Source organism: Aedes aegypti, chromosome 1 (assembly GCF_002204515.2).
Source record: "Aedes aegypti strain LVP_AGWG chromosome 1, AaegL5.0 Primary Assembly, whole genome shotgun sequence".
Classification (NCBI taxonomy): Eukaryota; Metazoa; Arthropoda; class Insecta; order Diptera; family Culicidae; genus Aedes; species Aedes aegypti.
This window is the reverse complement of record NC_035107.1, coordinates 211,657,791-211,673,496: the sequence shown is the minus strand read 5'-3', so window position 1 is coordinate 211,673,496 and position 15,706 is coordinate 211,657,791. Positions and strand designations below refer to the sequence as shown.

At 36.8% G+C, this 15,706-nt stretch overlaps 1 protein-coding gene across 4 annotated transcripts in view; it reads left to right on the top strand.

The window, feature by feature from the left end:
* The window catches only part of LOC5568727 (endothelin-converting enzyme homolog), a 97,644-nt gene that overhangs the window by 19,966 nt on the left and 61,972 nt on the right, over nucleotides 1–15,706 (top strand). Inside the window, exon 2 of one of the 4 annotated variants that reach the window (XM_021857466.1) lies at nucleotides 9,088–9,530. In XM_021857466.1, the coding sequence (XP_021713158.1) occupies nucleotides 9,360–9,530 (171 nt within the window). In that variant the 5' untranslated portion in view covers nucleotides 9,088–9,359. Of the gene's footprint in view, nucleotides 1–8,962; nucleotides 9,531–15,706 lie in introns of all 4 variants that reach the window. The other 3 variants (XM_021857465.1, XM_021857464.1, XM_021857463.1) reach the window with 3 other exon arrangements.

The following is a 15,706-nucleotide window of genomic DNA, read 5'->3' as shown; positions in this document are numbered from 1 at the left end:
CCCACCCCATTAAAAAGTAGGGGTAAGTGTACCATGTCCAATATATTTGTATTTATTTATAAAAATAACATATGTTTCATTGTGATTCATTCAATTAGAACTGAAATGCTCACCATGTGTCGAAAAAAATAATAGAATTCGATTTTAGACAGAGATACAATGGATTTTTGATTGATGGAAAACAATTTTCAAATTAATTACTTTTTGCAGCTAACAAGTTTGCTTGTGTTAGTGTACGTGTAGTACCAGTTTTGCAATAGTATCAGTGTGAGCGTAAGAATATAACGTAAAACGAAGCAATGGTGCGAAAACATTCAACATATTCAAGTATTTATGCTTTATATTGACAAATGATCCACTTACCCCACTGATACACTTCCCCCACTGTACCTTATTTATGTATTATGGACTTTAATTTTCAAATGTTTCTTGTTTTGGGCTGCTAATTAGAATACCGTCGATGGGGGTGACAATGGGTCTAGGGGGTGAGATTGGGTCAAAACGGAAAAATATGTTTTGAGAAATATTTCAGCTAATAACGCTGATATTACTAAAATCAATAATTCATATGTTAGGGAACATATTATTTCACATAATTCATAACAATATGCATTTTTAGAAATAGTAGTTTTTGTTTACTACATCAATAAACTTGCATGTTGAAACTAGATAAAATTTACAACATTAAATTTCTCCTGTAGAAAGTATCACGCATTTACTCTAGCCTCTATCGTTGTATTAGTAGAATGTTGAAAGTCTTTTCATTACACATCACAGGTATTTTCCGGAATCTGTTTGATTTTCCCACAAAAAAATCATTTTTTTCGGTACGATGTCTAAAACATTGAAAATGGGGGTGAGATTGGGTCAAGCAAGAACGATAGTAAATGAAATTCCAAGTCCACTTTTTTCACATTTTACGGTGCCGGGTGTTCTTTTTTTCATTAAGATGTGTTTATTCTTTCTAAATACAGCATCTCTGAAACATCAAACAAGTCTACTTGAGTATTCCGTGCATTGAATAACAATACAACGCATTTTGACAACTTCGCAAACCAGTAACTGTGTTTCGTGCGCAGCAACATCGTAAATTTTTATCAAAAGGGTGTTTTTTTTTTCTAAATTTGATTATTTATCAGTGTTTTCATATTATAGAAACGTCTCACAGAAGTACACATGAGTTGGATCGCTGAAATACTAAGATTATGACGTCAACTTCTTCCTGAAATTTATTGATCGTGGAATGTCGCACCGAAATTTAACTATTTGCGAAGGTTTAAAATAATCACTGTTTCAGTACACCTTTGGGGAAACTGAATGGGATTTATAGCAATGGGGATGAGACTTTGAAGACAATTTGAGGGAAACACCAAGAAAATTTATGTAAACTTGACGATAAATGTTGGGTTTACATATTTTTCCTCATAGCTCTTCAATTTTCAGTATAATCTTTCTTTTAAGTGGGTTTATCATACTTGTGAAACATCTAAGATATCTTTTTGTCTTGTTTGCATCGTTTTTTATCAATATTTTTCAGTTGTGAATGGTTTTGAAATCATATTCTCAAAAACAAGTTATTTCAATTACAGTGACCCAATGTCACCCCCTCTATGGGGTGAGATTGGGTCATTTTTCATTCACTTGTGGTGCCGATGTGAATGAATATTTGTCTTTAATTTTTTAAACAGTTGTTAATGTACCATCAAAGTACATACACACCAAATTTGAAGTTTATTGGAGTTAAATTGCGATAGTTATTCAAAAAATAAATCGCACATATCCCTTTTTGACCCATTGTCACCCCCAACGACGGTATACTAGATTGGACCATATATTTGCAACTTTTTGAATCTTCCATACGAAATGGTAAACTTGGGCAGGTTCGTTCTCAGTTATTTATTGACCGATTTAAATAAATTTTTCACAGCATGTCATTCATTACTTATTCAAATTATTTTTTGAATATTTTCTTCATGCACAACTCAAAAAACAACGAGACTGAAGTAAAATTTTTGACGAAAAATTATAAACAATTTATCCAAAAATCATCATAAGCAAATATATGTTGAAATTCTATGATGTCTGAAAAATTGTGAAAAAGTCATGCAAATTTGTTCGTAAATATTTTAGATCTAACCCTGTCTTGCATTGGTATCATCCATTTCATCATATTCGCAAGATTGTTATGTCTATAGCTTATGTCTGCTCTCATACTTGTTTTGGCAGCAAAAACAAGTCTACTTAGGGAATTATTTTTCCAATTTGTTAATAAGCCGAGATAATTTGTGTTATTTTATTTAGTGAAATTATTTAGTAACAATTCAAGTTTTAATTCAAATTACTTCAATACCATAATAAAACCAAATTGAGGTGTGAAAAATATTTAATTAACCCTTTTACCAGCAGCTTCATTTTTTATCATAGAAAAATATTCAAATCGCTATAACCTTTTTGTTTCTTTATATATTTGCACAAGTTCTCAAAAATTTCTCATATTTCCATTATTGTGTCGATATTGATATTGGTCATCTGGTTTTGAAGATATTTCGATATTCCTTGGGAAACCGACATTCCCCATATAAAATTTCTTAGGTTGCCATTTTTTTTCAAGTCAAATTATCGAAAAAATAAAATATGGGCTGTACAAAGTTATGTAATAACGACCTTCTCTTAAAAATAATCAACAAATCGACTATGTTGTCTCCAAGATATCTTAAAATTACAATATGTTGTTTTTTAAAGTTTTCAAGATTCTCCCACGGCTAGAGTACAAACATAAATGTTCATTTCTCAAAAACAGTTGCACGAGATCGCTTCATTTTTTCACAGCCGACTCTCGTCAAAGTATTGTTTCGAAAAGGGTATAACCGAACACGAGAAAAAGATCTGTTGCCTAAGATTTTAAAGTTCGTTATGGCTACGCGTCAGTCCCCCAATAAATTTCGGAATATCTCCGGATCCATACGACCAATGATTAAAATCGACGCAAATTCTAAAAGTAGAAGTGTTTTCTGAGAACTTGTGAAAAAATGATGCAAAATTAATAATAAAAAAAAACAAAAAAGTTATCACAATGTGAATAATTTTTTGTTGTGAAAATGATGCTGCTAGTAGAGGGGTTAATGTATAACAACAAAATATTGTGTGCATGAAACACTGGTTTCATTGGTGTTTAGTTAAAATTTAAAGTATGATTTATCCAACTTTTAAATAATACATCCACCCAGCATGCAGAATAGGAGTTCAATTTTTATTTAAGATATAATTTGATTTCAATTGCACGATTAAACTTAAATTAAATCGACTTTTTCAACATGCTTGCAGTCTCCATACAAATTTCTCCATTTTTTATATGGCAAACTACAATACTTTTCTAAATCATATAAAATAATTTTTGAGCATCGAAATTATTATACACTATGTTGATAAATATTGTTTAACACATAAAGTTTCAATGCTGTGGTAAATTAAGCAAATAAATTGCTATTCAATCTTGTAAACTTGCATGCAAGTTCACTGAAATTGCCAAATTCTGCATTATCAACCTCCAATATCTCAAAAACTAGACGTGCTATGATATTTGTGAAAATAGAAATGAATTAAGCAATCCTAAATTAAGTAAGTAGTGGTATTTTGGTACATGAGTCAAAAACGTACGTGTTTCGCAGTGCTATTACTGTTTTCTTGTGTTTAATATCTTCAAAAATTCTGGAGGAGGGGGGGTCTGGCCCCCCTGCCGCCGCTTGTTCTTACGACAATGCTAATGCGACTATAGGGAACTGACTACTAAGGGTACCTACACCGACCTTAAATGATTCAACAACCATCAAACTTTGATGGAGCCGCATGGTGTATTGTCCTCGCTTATAGATCAAAATACTCAATCAGCTCCATTCCATTTTCTACTGCTTGCCCTCAACGTAAATCATCCGCACCGTTACGAACTCTCGCAATTGACGTCATGCAAGATGATTTCGAACATTTATCTTTCTTGTAATCTTCTGGAGTTTGGCTTAAGTTTTGTTAACAGTTGATAACATATTTGTATTAAGATCCCAGTTCATAACTAGGCAAGCAGTTTTAATACACTGAGAAGCAGTGGGGACTAATGCCGAAGAACAGTTTGGGTAAATATCACCCTCATCGGCTTGCCTAATTACCTTCAGAATCATTAGCCTAACATCTTCATTACCCCCACTATTTAAGATGCAGTTATCTAACTTCTGCAAGTCATCATCTACGCTACGCAAATCATAATCAGTTGATCCCATGCTTCAAGTTCAGCCGCACCAAGAAGACCAGACTCACCTTGGAACGATCAATTATTTTCAAATCCCCACCCCCAATTTTCCAGCATCCAAAACGAATACAATGAACTCTCTATAACCCGATATTAACGGGGCCATTGGCTTATAATACAAAAATCAGTGCAAAAGTACAACTGAGGTTCAACGCCATGAAAATCAACATTTATCCCGATTCTATAACTTGATATCAAGATACGAAATATCGAGTGACGCAGAGTTTACTGTAACAATTTATGGCCCACTTTCGCGCTCGTATCGTTGTGTCCTCGAGAATCAAGATCTGGAAACACTTTCATCCGCCTTTCTCTGTGGTGCTGCTGTGCTGTGTAGTGCCCCGACGGGCAACGATATCGAATCCGGCGGAAGAACCGTGTACGAAACGGAAAACGTTTCTGTGCGCTTGCCTTTGGCGGCGGTTTTTGATTTTCTATTTTTCTTTTTTTTTTTCTGATAGATGCAACACCCCCACCCCAGAGTGTGGCGATAGTGTTAGTGGCGTGGGTGGCAGTGAGTTACCCCAACTTCGAGGAGCACACAAGCACATGAGCAGAATGAGTGAAACCACGTGTTTTTCGCGTCGCCGCAAGTTTGTTTACGACGGCATGTGATTTGTGAGAACCTTGCGTAGTGGTGGTCGATGTGTTAACTCTTTGATCGCTCTGTTGCGGTTGCCACGTTACCATCGGCCTGCCATCAACGCCAATAGCGGTAGATTTCGGTAAATAAACAAACAGCTCTCACGGTTACTATGCCTTTTTGGGGAACATTTTAAGGGGTTCTCAATGTTTTTAGCATTTGCGTAGGAACATGAGTTTTCTTAAGATAGATTTCACAGATGATTCTACTAAAAATTTCTCTGTGAATTCTGTCAAATAGTTTCCCCAAAATTTTTATTACAAATTCTTTTGCGAAGTTCATTAAAAATCCTTCAGAAATATTTCCAAAATACATCACAAATTGCGTCAAATAAAATTACGGAATTACGTTTTTATTCCATTATTTTTCACAATTTTGCATCTCAATTTGTCCAAACTGACTTTTGTGTCTACGAATTTCAGTTTTCTCAAAACACCATCGGCTGGTTTAAGCCGTAATAGGCATTACAACCCTAGTTGGGTGTATCAAATTGCAGAATTGCAAGTTTTTAACATTTCTCCATGATGGTCGTCTACGTACTTTGTTAGTTTAAAATACCATTCAGTTGTCCATTATTAAGTAATTTAATAATCACCAAAATCATCTTCAAAGTCATAAAGCAAGGATTCTTTCTACAAATTCTTCAGATAGTGCACTAACAGTTGAAATTCTTAATAAAGTTTCACTTGATATTCCTTCAACAACTCTTTCAACAAATTCTCAGAAATTCTTTAAGGATTGCTTTAAAAATTTACAGCAACAATTTGTCAGGACATCCTACAAAAAAAACAACAACATTTTATGATTCTTCCAGGTTACTCTAAATAATGCTCCTGAAATTCCACATACCATAAACAATTAAACAAGATTCAATTGGGAAAATGTTCTTAGTGATTTCTCAGAAAAGTTCTCCACAGATCCATCTGCATTTTTTTCACAGAAAGTTCTGTGTATCTTTAGATTTATCTAAAACCCAATTTCATATTGCGGAACATTCCTATGAAGTTTCTATCGGAAATCCATCCAACTATTTTCCAAAGGTTTTTTACTTTGAACAGCATTGGTGATTTTTCTGGGGATTTTTCAAAAGCAATTTTTCAACAGATTTACTAAAGGATTTTGCAATTAATTCTCGTACTCCTTGAAAACAAAAATTCTCCAGATATTCCATCAAGTATTTATTGAGCTTTTAAAAATTGCTCCATATTTTTTTCGGAGTATTAATTTAGGGGTCCATCCATAAATAATACATAGAAATATATCCACTTTCATTATTCGCTTCGAATATTACTTTAAGAACACCTCAATATTTTTTTAAGGATTTCTTCACAAAATAGTCTACGGGTTACTCTGTATCAATATCAAATTTGTAGAGTTTTGTAAGAACTTCTTTATTTTTTTTGTTATTTCAATTTTAATTGAATTTGAAATAAATTACCTTAGAAATCTGAAATTTTTGACAAATTTCCTCACAGAAAATTTCAGGTGATTTTTGTAGGATTTACTACAAAAATCTTGTTTTTTTTTTTCTATTCGTCTTTTTTGGATGAAATCGTTTGTATATGTACTGCAGGTATTTGCATCAATCATTTTTTTAAGCACATTGCCAAAGATGTCTTATGATGAACTTTTTCAAAAGTTCTGCAATTTATGTTTTCTCTTAGATTCTTCGAAATGTTGCTTTTTGGAGTATGAAAAGAATTTTTGTAAGGAGTTGCTCAAGGAAAAACATCGAGTCAAATGGATTGATTTGACATATCGTATTCGAATCGATTCAGTAACATCGTTGTTCTGAACAATTTGCCCAACCACACTCGAGCATTGTTCGATCTACAATAGCTCATTGTACTCGAGTGTCGGATTCTGGGCTTCGTATCGGTGCGACTAGCGATATCGAGGAATGTCTTTGCGTGTGTGAGACAATTTAACGGCGTTAAGGTCAAGGTAGCTGCAATTTATTCGGTCTGCACTTAAGAAAATTATTGTTCTATTTTGTCGGCGTAATCAAAATAAACCGAACAATAGGCGTACCGTAAAACGGGGTAACTTTGATAATGCGGGTAGCTTTGGTAGTACGAGACCCACGACATACTTAACGAAATAACAAAGTTTCTGTTAATCAGTTAAGAAAAAAATAATGCAAAAATAAAGAGTATTGGTATAACACTTCATGTCAAAGCTATTTCCTTTAGAATCAAGCACATTTGAGGATTTATATGCAAATATTGAAAAAAATATAAGATTTTAGCAATTTTGAAACGCTCACAAACAATCTGTTCTACGATCATTATTTTATGAAGTCATAATGAGTTCGTCGCTTATCCTTGATAGCCAAGTTGTAGTAGAACATGAATTCGGCCTCAAATCTCTTAGCGAAAATCAATTTTACAAACTGGGACCATTTTTGTGATCTAAGACAGAAATTTCCATATATTGTTAAACGCCTAGCACAGAATCAGAAAGGTGCAAAACAAATTCCTTCTTCTACTCAATATTTACATGTTCTACTTAATGATACAACAGTAGCTTATTTTGATTCTGCTCTCTTGAATGGATCTTACCAGGCTTCATGAAATTCCATATGCTCATATATCCGTAACGGTAAACTCGCTACTATTTAGCAAATCCAAACTGAGGGTCGTGGGTGCAAATGGCACCAGTCGAGGATCTTTTCGGGATGGAAATTTTCACGACCTCAATACACTCTCTTCGTGCTTGCTTCACGAAATACACCTGCAAAAATGGTAAACTGGCAAAAAAAACTCTCAGTCAATAACTGTGGAAATGCACATAAAAACACTAAGCTGAGAAGCAGAGTTTGTCCCAGTTGAGACGTAATGTCAGAAAGAAGAAGAAGAAAAGGAAATTAAATGAAGCACAGTCATTACGATTAGGAACTTCAAACATTTTTTTTCAATCATGCAGTGTGGTAATAGTCATTACGTTACTAGTATCAGTTGAGTAATGACTATAACACAACGCTTTTTCATTACGCAACTTTTATGAGTTTCGTAATGAATCATCACACATCTATTTTCAAAAATGGCAAAATGATGATGAATGCATTCCGATATGATTTCTGATACCCTCAAAGGGTCTCCTACGAAATTGCAAAAAATGGTGTACGCGCCTCGAACTTTATTTCCACAGCACGCGTCGTAATTATCCAACTCGGTAGGCCTCGTTGGATAAATGTACGATTCGTGCTGTAAAATCATCATTCTATAACATGTTTCTTTAACTACTTGCCATTTCTCATCGTAATAGGCTGTTTTTCATCACGCTAATCTGTCATGAAATGGCTACTTTCCTGCACTAAAGTATGCAGTGCGGTAATAGTCATTACGCAACTGAAAATAGTGCTGTAATGATTCATTACGCAACGCTTTCTCATTACTCATTCTCAACTGTTTTGAGTTGCGTAATTAATAATTGTTGGAATAGAGGTAGTGTCGCATCTCAGGTAGAAGAATCGTCGGTAGAGAAGCATGCGTCGTCGTAGGTAAAAGTGTGCAAGATTTGTCGAGAGGTATGATATTTGGATAAGTTATGTTGAATTGTAAATGTATACCTGGTTTGAATAAAGAGAGTTGCAGCTGCTGATTGAGGTATCAGTCAGTATGCCCAGTTGAATGAAATATTGTATTGTATTTCTTTATGATTTGCAATCGGATGTGGACGGGCTAGCCTCGCTAGGATCTGCGGATCTGTCTTAGCGGATTAGCCTTTCAACAATAATTACACAACATTTTTTGAGACATTATAAAATGATGTTGAATGCATTCCGATATAATTTCTGATACTCTCAAGTGGTCTTCTACGAAATTGCAAAAAATGTTGTACGTTACTCGTTGCAGAACTCGATTTTTACATCACTCGTCGAAATTATCCTACTCGGCAAGCCTCATATGATAAATTTACGACTAGTGCTGTAAAAATCATCATTCTGCAACTTGTTCCGTAAACTACTATTTCTACTGCGTTTTTTACATATTCTACTATCTGTTACACAACATTAGAGTTAACAGTCGCTGTTAAAGACATAAAGAAGTTCGCCTCGATGGTTCAAATTGAGCACGATTGAAGAACACTGTTCCGCATTTTTTTGATACTCATGGAGATAAACTAACAGCAGTCGTTCCAGTAAAAATAATTCCGAGAAAATGTAAAATCGTCGGCCACCGTTTTCTGTGTGAGTGATTTGTTTTCGTGAACTTGCTGTTACCGTCGTGAACTTTACCGGAGATTGTGTGAGTGAAACCGTCAGAAGCGGAAAAAGTCGGAAAACGAAAGAAAAACAAACAAACAGAACGCGCTTTCCCCGACTTACAAACCCCCTAAAAGGAAGTGCACTGGTGTTGGTGTTAGTGTGTGGTGAATTTCCTTAGTGGGGTGGTGGGCCGGTGCAAGGCATCGATGACGGGCGAAGCGATGACGTCACGTGTATCAGCTGTTGGTGGAAATTCGGTCGTCGCGCCCCATCTGCAGCCACCCAATGCAAACCACCCGGTCCAGGCCCTGCGCACCGATGACATCGAGGTGCAGGTTATCGAGCAGGGCACCGAGCTGCATACCAACGAGCGAAAGGTAAGTTTCTACGCTGCCACGGTGCACAGTTATTCCTTTCCATATAAATGTTAGAAAAAAGTCTTGAATTTGATATCGGATGTTCCAATGAAGTTACGTTACACGAATTGAGTTTTTTTTTTAAATTATTTATTACCATCGCATGGTTATCCATTTTAGGGGATTTCTCGCATAACTTCTGATCTCGCCCTAAAAGCCATTGGTAACTGAGTGTGTTGCTTGTTGTTTTTAAACAAATGAATGGACCGGGGTAAACTCTATCACCACTAGGAGATAGAGAAGCAAAGGCGTAGCCAGAGAGGGGCAGGAGCAGGGCGGTTGCTCCACTCTGGCTGACGGAAAAAATATAATGAATCAACTAACTGATACAAAGGTTAGTGGGACTTTTCTTTGCCGAGTGGCTAGAGTCCGCGGCTACAAAGCAAAGCCATGCTGAAGGTGTCTGGATTCGATTCTCGGTCAGTCCTGTATCTTTTCGCAATGGAAATTTCCTTGACTTCCTCGGGCATAGAGTATCGTCGTACCAGCCACACGATATACCAATGCGAAAATGGAAACTTTGGCAATGATAGCTCTCAGTTAATTACTTTTAACTGTTGGTTAAAATAAGCCGAGATTCGGCATTCTAAATTAATTGTGTAGATCAAGTGGTATAATTTGATATCAAACAAGAAATACATCTTGTGGTTTCCCTATGAACAAACTAATATTTTTTCTCCAAATATTCAAATTCTTCAAAACATGCATTAGTAATGATTTCAAAGATATTTTCAGAACTTCATCCAATGCTTACTTCAGGTTTTATTATATTTATCTATATATTCCTAAAAGAAATTTTTTTCTTGGATTCCATAAGCTTCTGCAAGGCATACCGTTTTGACTCATATTCCGAACACTTAAGGCCAATAATGACTTCAAATAGGTACATACATCTGACAGGCATAAATTTGCAAATTGGTAGATTGGAAGACTTGAAATTAAATTTAAATAGACTGGCAATTTGGTGACAAAAAAAAATGAAATTTGAGACAAAACGGTACTTTAAAATAAATGGAGGAGTGAGGAGAAGATATTCCTCAAGAAGAAGTTGGATGTATTTTCGATGCATTATTGGGAAAATGTATGCAGAAGTCTCTGGATGAAATTCTGGACATATTGTTTCAAACCTTACCTAAAAGAATTCCAAGATAAGCTTCTGTGAATTCATGTTACTATTTTGGAGGAGTTTCTAGAGAAGTCCGTGGTGAAATTCTTACAGTATCGGACATATAAAATGCACCATAGCCGTTTTCCCATACAAAATGGTCAACTTCAGAGAGCTATATCTCCGCCGTTTCTCAACCGATTTTTCTCATTTTTTCTGTGACGAACTACAAATTACCTTTTGTTATCTGTTAAAAAAGTTGTGTGAAAACTGTTGGTTTAAAAGTTACAGATAGGTTGAATTTTGACGTGAAAAATGCACCAAGATGAAAAGTAATGCATCAGAGAACCTATGCGTCGTATCCTTTCGGTGTGTTCAGCACGTTTGGTCCTTATCACGCAAAGAACAAATGCGCTGAAGACACCAAGATGCTACGACGCCTAGTATTCCTGCTACATCACTTTGAGTCTTGATGCATTTTTTATGTCAATATTCAACCTCTCTGTAACTTTTATATCAATAGTTTTCGCACATTTTCTACAATAGTTTTCGAAGAAATTTGTAGTTCGTCACAGAAAAAATGAAAAGAATCGATTGAGAAACGACGGAGATATAGCTGTCTGAAGTTGACCATTTTGTATGGGAAAACGGCTTTGGTGCATGTTATATGTCCGATACAGTATATGATTCTTCTATAGTAATTGTATCTGAAAGATTTTTTTCAATTCCTCGTGCAGCTGTTGGTGTTGAATAAAAAAAAAATATATAAATAATTTTTGAACAAAATACTGTAAAATTTTTTCTCAGAGACATGCTCCGAGATGTGTATCTCAGAGAACTTTTGATAAAATTCTTGTATGAGAGAAATTCCTCAGGAAAGGGACCGATGGAAGTACCATTAATGGAATAATGGCAGAGTCACAGAAAGATTACCAGGAATAACGTCTAAGGAAATATATTGATGATATCTCAGAGAAAAGTTAGATGAAATTTGATACAATTCCTTGGAAAAATATTAAATTGATAGTATTCTTGAATCAATTCTAAAGGAATCCCTGGACATTTTCCTGTGGGAATTTTTGCCGAGTCTTTAGATGCATGCTTGCTAAATGCCTGGAGAAGCTCTGGAGTTTTTCCTGGAAGAAATACTGGCGGAATCAATCTTAGGGAATTATTGGAAGAACTGTATGAAATTATTATAAATAAAGTTAACTCTCCCTTACTCGATATTCCTTATCTCGATATCGAGTTAGAGAACCATAGTAAAAGTTGGTTTTCATGGCTAACTCGATGCATCTAATCACCAACTAACATTCACTCATTTAACAAACACCATTATGGCAGTTATATTCAGCATCATGTTTAATAACATTTTAATAAATTAATTCACTCATTACGCGTGGTAAAGATGGACAAATTATGGGTGAAATTGTGAAAAAAATCCACGTGCTCGGCTGGGATTTGAACCCAGAACTCTTGTATGCTAGAAGAGCACTTTACCAACTAAGCTACCGAGCCACTTGGTGACCCAATAACTGAGTTGGTTACAAGTTTAGAATTCAAATCCCTACAGACCACGCGGACCCCTTTCATAACCCATATCCATCCATCTCATGAGCGAAGAAGAGCGAGTGCGATTTATTTAGTGTTGAAACTGTTTGCCTATCGTACCTACATCGCTTCTACAACAACTGTATTGTGGAAGAGTAAAGATGTAGGAAGGCTATCAACGTGTCGTTCTCACTCAAGTGACGACATGACTACTACAGAGAGGCAGTAACACTCTAATATAAATTGACGCTTATATTGAGCTGTTCGATAATCCAATCCGCATGGTTATTAAATTAATTAACTCATTACGCGTGGTAAAGATGGACTAATTATGGATGAAATTATGAAAAAAATCCACGTGCTCGGCTGGGATTTGAACCCACGACTCTTGTATGCTAGACGAGCGCTTTACCAACTAAGCTACCGAGCCACTTGGCTGATTTGAATGTAGGAATTTGAATTCTAAACTTGTAACCAACTCAGTTATTGGGTCATCAAGTGGCTCGGTAGCTTAGTTGGTAAAGCGCTCGTCTAGCATACAAGAGTCCTGGGTTCAAATCCCAGCCGAGCACGTGGATTTTTTCATAATTTCACCCATAATTTGTCCATCTTTACCACGCGTAATGAGTTAATTAATTTAATCTTGACTAGTCGAATGAGAATCTTTGGAAACGTTTAATAAGTGGCAATTCAACTTTTGTTCATTCTAAAGCACAACGTTGAACATTGACCTAAGTTTGTGTTAAAAAAGCACCTTCTCAGCTCTTTATGGAGCAATATTTTTATTCAGCTGTCATTACCATTATTGAACAATAATTAAACATGCATGCTTGTTTGTGGCTCTGAATTGTTAGTTGGGTGGTTCCTTGGATCGTAGTTGCACTGGTTTTGTGTTCTGTAACTCGATACCTTAACACCGCACAATGGTCGGAAAAAAGTGAAGTTTGGCCAAAACTATTTTTATCGCCTTAATCGAAGAAATATGTAATCTGAATATGTTATTTGACGTTTTTGTTGTTTCAGAAGGGGTTATTCACAAATTACGTAACTTAAAAAAAGATTTTTTTTTAAATTAAAATTGTTATCAAACTGGGCTGAAAGTACAAATTTTGTTTATAAATGATCGAATTTGATCAAAATGTGAATGAATAGTGGTTAAATATATTTTAAATAATCTTTGTATGAAAAATATCGTCAAAATATATGTAAAATATTGAATTATTCAAATGGCTCTAACTTGCAAATCAGCAAATTTCTGCAAAAATTTTAAAGGTTTTTTGTAAGATCTAAGGATGCTTTTTGATGTGCAGTATTCGAAATGGCGGCGACATGACGCGACAAGAGTTGTTTTTCATGTTCAAAATCATCAAAATTACTAAAGTGTAATATTGAATAGTATTACAACTTCAACCAAATATTGTTTTCCATCCTCATGCTCGATAAAAGTGTTGAACCATAAGCTTTCAGATAGTGGGTAACTTTGGGAAAATATTGCATTCCGAAATTATAAATTTTGTGCTTTTTTTTATTGTTATTTTTTTCAATTTTTTGACTTCAGCCGGTTTGCCGTCATAAAAGTCATAGAAATTTAAGTTTTAGTTAAATTTCAATATAGGATCATTATAATATAACACATGAGGTATATTTTAAAATTAAAAAATCATAAAAATTTCAAAATAGTTTTTGGTAGTTTTGGCCGCCCCTTTATATGGAGCCCGACCATTGTGCACCGCTAGCGCATGACGGCTCACCATAGTAGCATGTCCGAAAGAACTTGAAACTATTGAGAATCAGAGCTACAGGTACAAAGCTCTGATAAAGGTGGATGGTTGTGATGGCTATGACCGTGGTCATCATGTAAAGAACAAGCGGACAATGCTGTATCGTGTCAGCACCGAGGAGGCAGCCCCTCTAGCACGATGTAGGTAGCGCAACCCTGGTTAGGTGGCCTATCGAAGACTCTTCACCAACCAAGGAAGGATTGGAAAGTTGGATCTTGGAGCGTGAGAACTTTGAATGAACCCGCGCGTGTTGGGCTCCTGGCTCGTGAACTGCGGAATGTTTGCGTGAACGTGGCAGCTATCCAGAAAATACGCTGGCAGAGAACCGGAGAACGCGAATTCCGAGCGGTGGACCCCATCGCCAACACTTCATTCAAGTACCACATCGACTACAGCGGTGGCGACAGAGCAGAACGTGGAGTTGGCTTCATAGTGATTGGGAAGCAGATGAAGCGAATTATTCGGTGGAAACCGGTAAGCGACCGAATCTGTGTGTTGCGAATGAGGGGCAAGTTCTTCAACTACAGCCTGATCAGCATATATGCGCCAACGAACGATAAGCCCGATGACATGAAGGATGAGTTCTATGAGAGCCTGGATAAGGCCTACGGAGAGTGCCCAAAACAAGATGTCAAGATAGTCATCGGCGACGCAAATGCGCGGATCGGGAAAGAAGATTTCTTCCGACCCGTCATTGGAACGGAAGGCCTTCATTCCGTTACCAATGATAATGGCCTGCGGCTAATGACCTTCGCTGCTGCTAGAGGGATGGCAATCAGCAGTACTTACTTCGCACGAAAGAATATCCGCAAACACACCTGGCGACACCCGAGTGGAGATGCCTGCTCCCAAATAGACCACGTGCTGTTTGATGGGCGACATTTCTCAGATGTCATTGATGTCAGGACCTTCCGAGGCCCTAATATCGACTCAGATCATTATCTCGTTGTAGCTAAAATTCGGGCGCGGTTATCCAGCGTCTCGAGTTCCACAACAAACAGAACGCTGCGCTTCAATATACAACGCTTGTCGACTGATGGGGTAGCTGCGCAATACCATCAGCAACTAGACGAGCAGTTGGGAAGAATCAACGTTGCTGGAGGCGTCGACAGCCTGTGGGACCCTATCCACGAAGCTGTGACAACAACGGCGCGGGAAGTGATCGGCACTGGTCAACGACGAAGACGAAACGGCTGGTTCGATGAAGAGTGCCAGAGGGCGACAGGCATGAAGAATGTCGCCAGAAGCCGTATGCTTGTGGTCGGTACCCGACAGAACAGAGAGCGGTACAGGGCAGCGAGAGCAGAAGAAAAGCGAATCCACCGCATAAAGAAAAGGCAGCACGAAGAAAGTGTGGTAGCTGACGCTCAAGAAAGCATGATTCGGAATGATATGCGGAGATTCTATGCAACGGTTAATGGTGCGCGGCACAATACCGTACCAGTGCCTACAATGTGCAATGATCGAGAAGGGATTTTGCTGACCGATAAAAACGGCGGTGGCTGCCAGGTGGAAGGAGCACTTTCAGCAATTGTTGAACGGTGAGAATGGAAATGTAGCGAGGAACAGGATGAACATAGATGATGACGATCAAGCTGTGAACCCACCAACCATAGGAGAGGTTAATAAGGCTATCAGCCGATCCATCGAGTACTGCTGAAAGTATGGGAGGACGAAGAATTGCCCACCGGCTGGTTGGA